Below are 13,212 nucleotides of genomic sequence, written 5' to 3'. Positions count from 1 at the left end.
TTTTTTGTATAATTTTTCAAGAGTTTTATTTCCTTTATTTACACGAAGTAATTGCCAATAGGACAATTTTATTCTATTGATACAGAAGAAACCGATACTCACACAACTGAGCTATCATACTTCCTATACAATGTTAATGATAAAGCAAATAATTTGATAGAACTTTAAGAAATACATATATTTAAAATCATTTGTGTCTATGTCATTTGTTAAAATGGAAAGCAAAGATTAATTGCCTTTTCCCCTCTAATTCTAAATTTATAAACGTACTCTTTTTTTTTAATTGAAGTATAGTTTATTAACAGTGTTGTTAGTTTCAGGTATACAGCAAAGTGATTCAGTTATATATGTATATATATTTATAGATAGATAGATATTCTTTTTCAGACCCTTTCCCTTATAGGTTATTATAGGATATTGAGTATAGCTCCCTATGCTATACAGTAGGTCCTTGTTGGTTATCTATTTTATATATAACAGTGTATATATGTTAATCCCAAACTCCTAATTTATCCCTCACCCACTCTTTGTTTTCTTTTCTTTTCTTTTTTTTTTTTTTTTTTTTTTTGTGGTACGCGGGCCTCTCACTGTTGTGGCCTCTCCCGTTGCGGAGCACAGGCTCCGGACGCGCAGGCTCAGTGGCCATGGCTCACAGGTCCAGCTGCTCTGCAGCATGTGGGATCTTCCCAGACTGGGGCACGAACCCATGTCCCCTGCATCGGCAGGTGGACTCTCAACCACTGCGCCACCAGGGAAGCCCCACTCTTTGTTTTAATACTCTTTCATCTCAGTTAATCCTCACAATAGTCCTGTGGGAAAAGATGACATAAAAAATCCAGAAAAGGAAATGGAGAATCAGACAGACTCAATGACTTTTTCAGAGCCACATAGTGGGATTAGAAATACAAGGATGTCTGACTCCAAGACCATGATGTCTCTTATACCCTGTTTAAGCAGTTGCTTTTATACCAAGAAATTAAGTGTTAACTGGCAAGCTAGATTCTGTTGGAAGAATCTTTTCAAAAGAGTAGAGTGGGAAAGACTGAGGCAGAGAAACCAAGTATGATGCTTTTGAAGTAAGGAAGTGTGTCAACAGCCTGAATAAGGCAATGGAAGTAGCATTGACAGGGAGGAACCAGTTCAGGAGAGATTTACAGAGATAGACCTGATGAACTTTGGTAAAAGTGAAGAGTCATACGTAACACCAAGATTTCTAGCCTGCATCCCTGTTTAAATGATAATGCCATTAAGGGAGACAGGGAACTTAGCTGTAAGTCTTGATGGAAGGTAGTTAATGCAGTTACCGCTGAGTTTGAGTTGCTGGTGAAATATGCATATGACACTGAGTGACCTGATGGCACTATGGATCTGGAGAGTTCAAGGATAGAGATATAGATTTGAAAATCATTGACCTGGGGATCCTAACTAAAGTCTTAAGAATAATTTTTTTTTTTTTTCTGGGAGAGCTTAAAGATAAGTGTAATTAGTGTATTACATAAGAACTAGGGTCTATTGTATTAAAGATCAGTCTACCTGGGATCAAATCACAGATTTACCCCCTTTTCTAGTTCTGTGGTCTCCGGCAAGTTACATAATCTCCCCAAGCCTCATCATCTCTTGTTTCTTTTTCTCCACCTGGAGACACCAACAATGTCTAGAGACATTTTTAATTGTCACAATTGGGTTTTCTAAGGATATCTAGTGGGTAAAGATGAGGGAAGCTGCCAAATATTCTACAATGCACAGGAAAGGCTCTACAATAAAGAATTATCTGATCCAAAATATCAGTAGTGCTGAGTTTGAGAACACCTGCCGTAAAGCTTCTGTAAAGCAGGGTTAATTGTACTTACCTCATAGAGTTGTTGTGAGATTTCCATGAGATAATGGCAGTAAAAAAACAAGACTGAACATGTCGTAAACAATAAATATTTAAGGAAAATAAGTCAATCAATTGAGTGGAAAAAGAGGGCAAAGGACATTATTTGAGTAACTGCTTGCCTTTAAGGGATAGGAGAGGAAGAAGTGTGTGTGTGACACATGCTGAGAAGTGGCATAGAAGAGGGAGAGGAGGAGAATCAGGGGAAAGAATAGAGTAGTTCAGTGCACGGGCACAAGTTTCTGTTTCATGGCTACAACCAGAGAAGATCAGCAGGGCCATGACTCTCAGGTAGGTCACTGAGGATGAGAGCTGGAAAGGGACCATTGGGATTAACAGCAGATAAGTGATAACTTTGAGGGAAAAGTTGTAATAAGAGTGAAAGAAAAATGGGAGCAGAATGCTAGGTTGCAGTAGGTTGAGAATTAAATGAAAACTGAGGTTGAGAGATAGGAAATGAAGTTTATTCAAATTGGCTATTTAGTCATAAGGATGGTTTTGTGTTTTAGGATTGGAGATACCATTCTAAACTGAAAGGATGGAAAAGTGTAAAGGAAGACAATGGAACAATAAGAACTATTGTAATTGATGGGGCAAGAGTCCAGAGGAGAGTAATGATAGGGTTTGTGATCAGGAGTAATGAAGACGGGATTTGCTTTAGAAAGAAGTTGGGGTGATGCTTTTCCTGGGAGAGAAATACAGTGATAATGTCAGTATACTTTAGGTCCAGGGTAAGAAATGGAAACCAAGAATTTAAGTTTTATGAACTTCTCAAAAATTACAAATAAAAATGTTCTTAAAGAGCCCAGATACACAAGAAGATGCATCTTCTAAATTGCTGTTAAGATTTCTTCATGAAACTTTCTATTATGAACTGAATATTTCCCAAATCTGTATGTTGAAGCCCTAACCCCCCAGTATGACTGTATTTGGAGAGAGGACTTTACAAGGTAAACAAGGTTAAATGAGACCATGGGGTGGGGAGGAGGGGGAACTAATCCAAAAGGACTGGTGTTTTATAATTAGAGGAAGACACATCAGGCGGGTGTGCACACAGAGGAAAGGCCATGTGAGAACACAGTAAGAAGGGGCTGTTAAGTCTGGAAGAAAGACTTCACCAGAAACCCACCCTGCTGGCACCTTGATGTTAGACTCCCAGGCTCCAGAACTGTGAGAAAATAGATTTCTGTGGTTGAGCTTACACAGTCTGTAGTATTTTGCTGGGGGTATCCCTAGCAGACTAATATGTTTCCTAATTGGAACTTCTATAGATATGATGCAATAGAAGACATAAGATGATCTGTTAAAATAAAAGTTAGTTGTCTTAAAGAACTGGATTGACCACAAAGGGAAGATGTGAGAGAAAGCAGATATTTGATATCAAATTCTAGCCCCAGCATTAACCAACTGACTTCAGTTTTTCATAGTGGGAGATATAAAAATGATGTAGCAGTTGGTATTATGGGTATTAGAGTCAGTCTGCTTCCATTCAAATTTCATTTTGATACTTACTAGTCATATAACCTTGGGTAATCACTTAATTATCTTAGCCTCAGTTGCTTTATCTGTAAAACAGGATAAACTCACATGAAATAGTTTGTATAATTCCTAACACATGCTAGTTAACATTTTCATGTCTTGCTTGATATTTTTGTTATTACAAGATTTTCTGATCACTAATTTGTGACATTAAAGGATATATTTATTTCTTAGCTTCTAATGATTTTTAGAAGAAATAGAAAGAGCAGAATAGATCTGAAATACAAATCTAGACAGACCAATTTTTGTAAAAATGTTGCGCTAGAGACTAATGTTGTCTTTGTTTCAGTTTCAAGGCATAAATAAATATACTAAAAAGATATTCTGAGATAGATTTATTGTGCCATCCTAGCATTTCATTTTCAATTTACTTAAAAAAAATCAGTGACTTTCATAATATTTTATGTTCCCATGCCACTTTTCTTAGCCAAAGTTTTCTAGAGGCAGTCTTTAAGTAGTTACAAAAAAATATAGATTGTTTTAACTGATATCTGATATAACTGATATATTTATATAAACTAAAATATATCATCTATGGATTTTTATTGTTTTTAATAAAATGGCCTACTTATTTTTAGACAATTTTGATTAAAATATATAAATTTATAAATTTCAAATTATTTCTAAGTAAATAAGCTTGAAAAAATATTGAATAGACAAAGTATCCATTGTTGCCATAGATTCTGCTTTGAAAATAGGAAAATCTAGAGGAAATGAAACTTATGAATTTGGCATGCTACTGCAGTCTATACTTAAAAGCATATTCTTCTCTATAACTCAAAAGGCTAAACTACCACATGAGACTTGATTCTAATCTCTTCTGCTTTTAATTGAAAATGAAAGTTGTGCTACATTTTAAAATTTTTTCTTTCACTTTAATTGCAACTGGGACTCATGGATATAAATTCCATTATAGGCTAAAATAATTATGCTAAGTTACTGTCCCATATAAAGTTCAATGATAAATCGCTAAGTGTTTCAAACCCATATCTATAGCAATGTATGTCTTCATTAGGACCCAAAATTTAGACGATGAGTTCATTTTAACTAAACCTTTGTCCTAAAAGTTCATCGTTCATATAGGTAAATGCTCAAAGAGGCACACACTTTCAACTCGTAAACCTTGAGTTTTATATAAAACTTTGCTTCAAAAAACTTAAGTGTTTTCTTGTCTTCTCATGGTCACACAATAAATAAATGAATGAGTAAATTAACGAATGAGCCCCCCCACCTATCCATTAATTCGTTTCAACTTTCTATTATACACCAGGCAATATTCTAGTTCCTAAAGAGTTATTGATAAATAAGATAGACTAGGTCCCTGATCTCATGAAACTAGTTGTAGTGTGGGAAAGCCAATAGATATTTAAACAAAGTAGTTTTTAACAAGTGATAAATGCTGATATGAAAATAAAAGGGGTTAGAGTGACAGAGAGTAACAGCAGTTAGGGTTTGAGGTAAAGGCTACTTTGCTATGGTTAGTCAAGGAAGACCTGTCTGAAGAGGACACACTTAAGCTGAGACATGAATGGCTTTAAGAAAAAGCCATGCAAAGATCTAGAGAAAGAATATTCGAGGCAGAGGTCAAAGACCATGAGACAGATGCAAGCTTGATGTATTCTTAAGTCAGAGGCAGGGACTTCCCTGGTGACACAGTGGTTATGAATCCACCTGCCAATGCAGGGGACATGGGTTCGAGCCCTGGTCTGGGAAGGTCCCACATGCCACGGAGCAACTAAACCCGTGTGCCACAACTACTGAACCTGTGCTCTAGAGCCCGCGAGCCACAACTACTGAGCCCACATGCCACAACTACTGAAGCCCGTGCGCCTAGAGCTGGTGCTCTGCAACGAGAGGCCACCACGATGAGAAGCCCACACACCGCAACGAAGAGTAGCCCCCGTTGTCTGCAACTAGAGGGAAGCCTACACAGAGCAGCAAAGACCCAACACAGCCAAAAATAAATAAATTAATTAATTAAGTAATTTTTAAAAAGTTATAAAGTCAGAGGGCGCATAGTAGGAAAGAAATCAGTTAGAGAGGTCATAGAGTGACATGATCTGATTTACTTTTTAAAAAGATTACCCTGCCTACTGTATAGGGACAAGAGTGGCAGTAAAAAAAAAAAAAAAAAAAGAAAGAAAGAAATTTTAATAATTCATAAGAGAGAGAATGGTGGCTGGGACCAAAGGGGAATAGAAAAAAAAAGAGGATTTATTTAAGATTATTGAATATGCCAAACCCAACACCCTATATTTGGCTAACAACTTGACCATTCATGAGTGGTCAAAACAAACGCATAATCTGGGCATCTGCTGGTTTACTCCAGCTAATGTGAAAAAAAGCCTGGGAAATGAGCAGGGAAGGCCTTCTCTGGATAAAGGCCTATTCCCTTCTCTCCAAAGTTTCCACTTTATCAATTATGTTTTGGATTACACATTAATGTGTAATTTGGATTGCACATTACACACTAATGTGTGTAATTTTGCTTGCAAATGTAAACATTGTACAGGATAAAAATACTGATAAGAAAACTGTTTGCTCATAAAATTGTCACTGCTTTCTCTGAAACTACTATCATATATAATTTTGAGTAGATAACATACTTTTTACAGACACTAGAGCCTTCCTTCTGGTAAGTATTCAACCATTCTTCACCTCCTGCCTTGTATTATAATTGTTTCTCATCTCTAGTATAAGACTGTAAATTCCATAACGGTGTATATTATTCTCTTTGTATAATCCACAGTAGCTTGAGTCGTTCTTTATGGATTATAGGCATTGCATAAATATGTATGTGTGTCTAGATGAACAGATGGATGGATGGAGGGGTGGATAATTGAAAAATTACAGAAGTTGGTTGGTTTTATTATATTTGGGGCTCACTTTCCCTCTAAAGAAATGCATTCATATGTTACTTGATAGTATAAACCACTAATAATTATGACTGCTACTTAAAAATAAAACAATCAAACAAAAATAATGTAACAAATACAAGAGCATTTACCTGAAGCCACAAAGTGAATTAATAGATTTTTTCAATAAAAGCAGCAAAATAATGATGGATGCCTCTAAAATCTTGGACGTAGCTAAGTAACAATTGTCCCAACTAATTTGGACACTGAATTTCTATTTTCTTTTAATAAATATATTTTAAAGGATTTATCCAAGATTCATGTTTAAAGTCTAATGGACTATAATCATATACACTGTCAAATTAAGAGCTATGTAAGAGTTCAGATAATGCTTGACAAATGTTTTGCTTAGCACTATTGAAGTATTTGCAATACTTTCTGATTTAAGATTTTACTTTTGACTTATAATCTTTAACTGTTAAGAATAGATTACCATCTTATTTAAGGATGTAATAAAGAAAATGTTCTAAATAAGTTTTGAGATCTTCTCCCATCCTATTCTGAATTTGAAAAGATTCTATTTTACACATTTTTATGTAAGATTCCTAAACAGTATAGTTTAATAGGGGATAGGAGATCATGAGGACTAAATTGACTACTGTATGTTATTGCATACATGATTTATGAATATAAAAAGTGCTTTGTAAACTGTAAAGTGAAATATAAATGCTGTTGTTTTTTAGCAGCATGATAATGTTGATCTCTGATATTTGAACTGCCTTTCTAATAATATAATAGCCTGTTTCTCTCTACACGAAGTCTCATCATAACACAACTGAAGAATAAAATTATACACTTCTAAGACATACCACTGAGTAATCAGCTCCCTTCAAAAGGATGTTTTGGCTTAATAATGAAAACATCTTAATAACTGAAATTATTACCCACTGAGTTACTATCACTATAATGTACTAAAACAGACAAATTTCCTGGAATGAGAAATGCAGCCCTGTTAACTGATATTACTTAAGGAAAATTTCTATAAAAACCATTCTTGATGTGAAAGTCATCATTTCTCCCCCCTCCCTCCCTCCCTCCTTATTTTCTTTTTTCCTCTGCCCTCCCTTTCTCGCTCCTCCCTTCTTCCATCCATCCTTCTCTCCTTCCTTCATTCCTTCTTTCTTCTTCCTTTTCCACCCCTTCCTTATAAGTATGTGTTGTTTTTTTTATGGCTGTGTTGGGTCTTCGTTTCTGTGCGAGGGCTTTCTCTAGTTGTGGCAAGCGGGGGCCACTCTTCATCGCGGTGCGCCGGCCTCTCACTATCGCGGCCTCTCTTGTTGCGGAGCACAGGCTTCAGACGCGCAGGCTCAGTAATTGTGGCTCACGGGCCCAGTTGCTCGGCAGCATGTGGGATCCTCCCAGACCAGGGCTCGAACCCGTGTCCCCTGCATCGGCAGGCAGATTCTCAAACACTGCGCCACCAGGGAAGCTCCAAGTATGTTTAAGCTATAAGCATTAAGCATAAGAGGGATTTTCCATTTGCTCTCTTTCTACCTTAATACACTCAACTAATAACATGTTATCCACCTCCTTAAAAAATTCAGTCAAGACTTGTTCAAGTTTGATTTTATATCCCAAGAAAAGTAGCAGAAGAGTGCTTCATGCTTAGTGTGTGTGCAATAAGGTTTGCTGTTGAAATGCCCTAAATTAAAGTCTTTTGCTCATTCATGCCCCTACATTTTTTCCAGAATTATGTTGAGTATATGTGAAGTTGGCTATTCTATTTTACAGTGCTAAAATATAACTCATACATGAATTGTGAGTTTGTTTAAAAAGAGAATTTAATGATTTTCCTCTAGTCTCCTATATTTGTTATAACATAAATAATGGTATGGTTTCTGCTCATTCAGTTGTTAATGTTTTTAAAACTTTTTATTATAATCCCCTTCTGATTGAAACACCAAAGTCTTCTCCTTTAGTAGTCAAGAAATGTCCTAGGACCCGAGTAAATATTTAAAAGGCATCTGATACCTATAGTAATACTTCCTCAAAAGTCTGTTTGATGAGGGTCCACACAAACAACAGGTGTTCCTACAGAGTGTCTGTGACAGGGACAAATGAGGTACTAATTAGTTCATACTTGCACCAGGAGTGATAAATTCTGAAATGCCATCAATTATGTTTATCAAGATGTCCTAAATTATTCACTGATCAGTGCAGAGATACATAGACACAGACAGTTATTTGGAACTTATTAATATTGCTTGAAAATGCTACATTTTCTTAAACTGCTAATTAAATATACTGGTTAACTTATTGTTTGAGGAAACAGAATATTAGCAGAATGCATTTGTTTCATGTTTCAAAAAATTATTTGGCCAGAATTGCTTTCTAAATAAAGATTATTTATAAAGGACATATGGTTCCAATTCTAAAGTCAAGATTATAATTCTGCACGTTTTTATTTCAAAAAGAAATTCCATATGTTTAATCTCTAATTGAGGGTATAGATATAAATGTTTTTATAGATAGTTGCCATGCCCGCTCCTTCATCTGTACGCGTATGTGAGCGTGTATGTGTGTTTGTGTCTGTGTGTGTGTGTGTAGATGGATAAGTAGATATTCTATCATGTGTATACATGTGAGGACCTATTACTTTGGCTGTGAAAATATTGCTTATGGAGTTTTAAAAAATAAAAGTATTCACTTATGATGTAAGAGTAAGTTAAAAATCAAGATAATAAATCATATTAAATCATAGCTACTTTATGGTTACATCTCTATAAACAACAACAATAAAGCTATGCAGAAAAAAAAAAGAATTACATAAAGATGTTCCTATTAGTTACTTGTGGTTAGAGGACTATAATTAAGTCTTTAATTTCTTCTCTCAGTTTAAAAAATATTTCCATAATAAAAAATCAATTGCACATTAAATGAAAAGGGTTTTCCTCAGTTAGAGAGAATTTATTTCAAAAATAATTTTCTCTTATATCAAGATAGGGGCCTTTTGTAAGTACATATAATTTCCCTTAATTTTTTTTTTATCTAGTAGTAAAAAAAAAAATCATAAATATTGGATCATTAGTACCACATAGAAAATTTGTATTTTAAACCAAGGGCATTTAAGAAGACATATGAAAAAGTCTCACTTCAAATACTTCTTTTGTTCATTCTTTTTAAATCATGGATATGACTAAGATTTAACAAAAAAGGGATATAAACAGCTCATTACCAGGTCTAAAAAGTTTTTTTCCCCTCAATCAAGCTAACCTGACTTTTAAACTTATTGCTGTGATTAGACGGTTTCTACTTTTAAAACTCTGTACAGATTGGCCAGATGTAGGCTCTTCCATTTGTATACTTTACTAACAGAAATTTCAAACTGTATTTTCAAAAAGTGATCTGCATGGTTTTAACTGAGCCTAGTGGGATGAACAGATTTTCTTAAGTAAAAAAATCTCCATCTTTATCAAATTTCTTATCAGTTTGCTCCCTAATTCTTTGATAATACACTGATCTGCTTAACTTAAGTAGATACTAGGAGGAAGACAGGAATTTTTATTAACTATTTGAATTCTCAAAATTACTGTGTGTTTTAAATGTCTAAGAGCACAATCTATTAATATATTCGAGTGTGTTTGAAACGCTAAGTTTTAGTGGTTGTTGTTCTTTGGTTTTACCACTGAATGCTCTTCGGTTCCTCTCTGTCAATGCCTTTTCACAATGTCTGGGTTTGGTTGTACTAAAAATATCTAAGTATTATAAAGGACAAGAGTGGGTATCAGAAAATATGCATTATAATTCTGGATATGCTACTAAATTGCTGTCATCTTGGAGAAATAACTTAAACTCTCTGTGCTTAAATTTCATGTTATTTATGAAAACAGAAAATCAACCAGATATTATCATTTTATTCATAATAAAAGAAATATTGTATTTTACTTTACAATATCAACTCATCTAGCCTTAAGGAGTTTCAGTAAAAGCAGACTTTCTCTAAGTAATAACCAAGATATTCTGTGGGGAAGTGGGGAATTTTACCACATAAAGAACAATGGCCAAAATCATATTTGAACTATTCTCAATCATGGGGGTTATATTTATCAATTTATTTTATCATTAATTATATTTTTGAAAATTTTATAAGGACTGCTGCCTATTGCTCATTCATTTGCATTCATTCATTTGACCTTCATTAATAAATTCATTACAGAAAACTTGACACTCTGTAGAATACAATTCTTGATTCCTTGACTTTCTGTCTAGTCATTTTCTTATGGTCCCTTTTTGTATTAGAAATACTTAGTGTATTTAGCCCAGCATTCTAGATACCCTGACCCTCAGATGAGATCATTACCCAAGGGCCTGAGATAATAGCTACTCCAGTCCCCTTATAGCCAGCCCCCCCGGCCCCCCAGCAGAGTGTCAAGTTCCTCTGTATAGGTTTTTTAAGAAAGTGTATGTAAAAGTGATAAAGCAACATTTAAATTTAATATGCTATACGTCTCATGCCTATTTTGTTTTTTAATAGTCACAACACACAAAGCCATTTGCATGTATTAATATTATAGAGGTTTAAAATTAAAATGTAAAATCTCACAACACTTTAAAAGAAGTCCCTGCTCTCAGTTTATATCATTATCACATAAGTTTCTTAATAATGTACCTAGATTAAATGTTTGAATTCATTTTTATTTAGATCCTTTCAGATTGTTTCAATATATCATTGACTAGGTTGTCATTGTTACAGTTTTGCAGAGGATTTTATCCTAATCACTGTGTTTTTCCTCTGACAGCTCTTTCAAGCATTTGATTGGAGGACTGGATGATGTTTCTAATAAAGCATATGAAGATGCAGAAGCTAAAGCGAAGTAAGTGAAATTTGGGGGGTCTCAATTTTGATTTTCAAAAAACAATTTTGAATAGAAATGAGATCAAATATTTTGTTGGACTTAAAGCTCTACACTCTGACAGGAAGAAAGTAGCTACTTAAGAGTAAAAATAAGCAAGCTATTCAAGGTAATTATTACATAGTATACTTGCTTAGTAAGTACCTCTCTCCTTGTACATGAAACCTTAATTTTGTGAGGAAGACCATCTGGACAAGGGAAAATGGTTAGTTTAAAATCCAATATAAACAATTGAATGTTAACACATTATTTTTTCCACTGAAAACACTTTCTGAATGAATTGTGGCTGTGTTCACCAGTTGCTTGTGAAATTGTATGAAAAATAATAATGCTGGAAATATTTTCTCGTGAATACACCGTTGCTTTACATTGAACTTTGTCGACGAAAATTAATCAGTCGATCTAAGAAAGAAATGGAAAATTTTATTCAAGCCAAATTTGAGGATTATAACCTGGGAAGAGCAGCTCAGAAAGCTCTCAGAACTCTTCTGCTTATTAGAAGTCAAGGCACAGTTACACAAGTTATTTGAGACAGAGGGCTGTACATCAAATGATGTATTATTGACATAATCCAGATCTAAGTGTCATATGACCCCTTATGAGTTCAAGCAGGAAAGTTATCATTAAGGAGTTGTCTTATTGACGCTAGGAGAATGTTGTTCTTTTTGGTTAAGCAGGTATTTCTGCCTATGGGGAAGGTTTGGTCGATGCATAATACAGATACACAAGGCACAGTGAGGGGAGAGAGGAGGCCAAAGGGCAGAGTAAAATTTTTGTTTGAATTTTCTTGTCTTTCCATAAAATGAATTTTAGTTCACAACTTCAATGACACTAAGTTATAATGATATGAGATAGTACATATGCCATTAATTGTCATTTTTGTATAACAAAGTACATTTTAATCTACTAGAATAATTTACTTTAAAACAAAGCTTTAATTTTTTTTTAAACAAAAAATGTGAAGTAATTTGAGATTGGCTTTTTCTGCAAAATTGTTAGGTTACTATTTTTAAAAGTGTAATCTATATAATTATCCTCTTTCTCCCAAGAAAGTAACTTAAGTAAAACCAATTTAATATTTGATATCATACAGGATACCTGAAGGATTAAATCAACAAACATCAGTAAGTAGATAGTGCAGGGGAAGAATTTGATTGGTTGGTCTTGTAGTCACCTAAAAAGCAAAAGGAATAAAATAATTTCTTTTGCCTTGAGAACCTATGAAGATTAAAAATTTGGGCTAGAACCAATTAACTAATTACTATTATTCATTTTGACTGATAAAATTGTATTATTTTCAAAGCTGTATAAAGATATTCACATTTTCTTCTCTATATAGTTTGCTTTTGTTTCCTCTGTTCCTTGGAGGGACATAGACTTACATCCTGTAGTCAAATGTCAGCAGTGCCTCTGCTAAGATTTGCTGAGGACATTACACAAAGCCAGTTTTAACATCAAACTCCACACAGTCCTCAGTATTGCCTGTACTGAGGCTGATTGGTATTAATTTTCTGGTTTTCTACATTAGGTTAAAATACATATTAATGCTAAGTTTAGACTTTAGTTTCTGGTAGTTACACTAATCATCCTGAGATGGTAGAGGGGGGCCATTTAAGGTACCTTATCAGTTTTAAAAGTTATAAAACTTTGTTATTATTGGACATTATCCCTAGAGGAACATTTTCTTGCAATACAAAAGCTCATATTTATAATTTATGGCAGCAAAGTTTTTCTTGAGTTTATATATTCAATTAAGGTTACTATGGGTCATTTTATATATATTTATATTTGTATATATACATATACACACACACCACTTTATATAAATGTGCATTTATATATACAATTAGTGGTAATCTTTAATATTTGTCTAGAATCTACTTGAGCATCTATTTAAATATTTGTAGGGTTACTAGAAAAGTCAAAGGTCTTTTAAACTAAACTATTCTTTGATCTATTTCTGTTTCTCTGTTAAACTTTAGACAGATTCTCTAATGAAAGTTTTAATATAACTCCTATTTACTCTACC

General features: G+C 34.1%; 1 protein-coding gene across 2 annotated transcripts in view; it reads left to right on the top strand.

Annotated features, from left to right (window-relative positions):
- PRKG1 (protein kinase cGMP-dependent 1) overlaps positions 1-13,212 on the top strand; it is a 1,245,509-nt gene that overhangs the window by 1,125,355 nt on the left and 106,942 nt on the right. For both annotated transcript variants that reach the window (XM_082633213.1, XM_082633214.1), the window contains exon 9: positions 11,070-11,144. In XM_082633213.1, coding sequence (XP_082489339.1) covers positions 11,070-11,144 — 75 coding nt within the window. The remainder of the gene's footprint in view (positions 1-11,069; positions 11,145-13,212) is intronic.

Source organism: Mesoplodon mirus (assembly GCF_964341445.2).
Source record: "Mesoplodon mirus genome assembly, chromosome: 2".
Classification (NCBI taxonomy): Eukaryota; Metazoa; Chordata; class Mammalia; order Artiodactyla; family Ziphiidae; genus Mesoplodon; species Mesoplodon mirus.
This window is presented reverse-complemented; position numbering and strand designations above follow the sequence as displayed.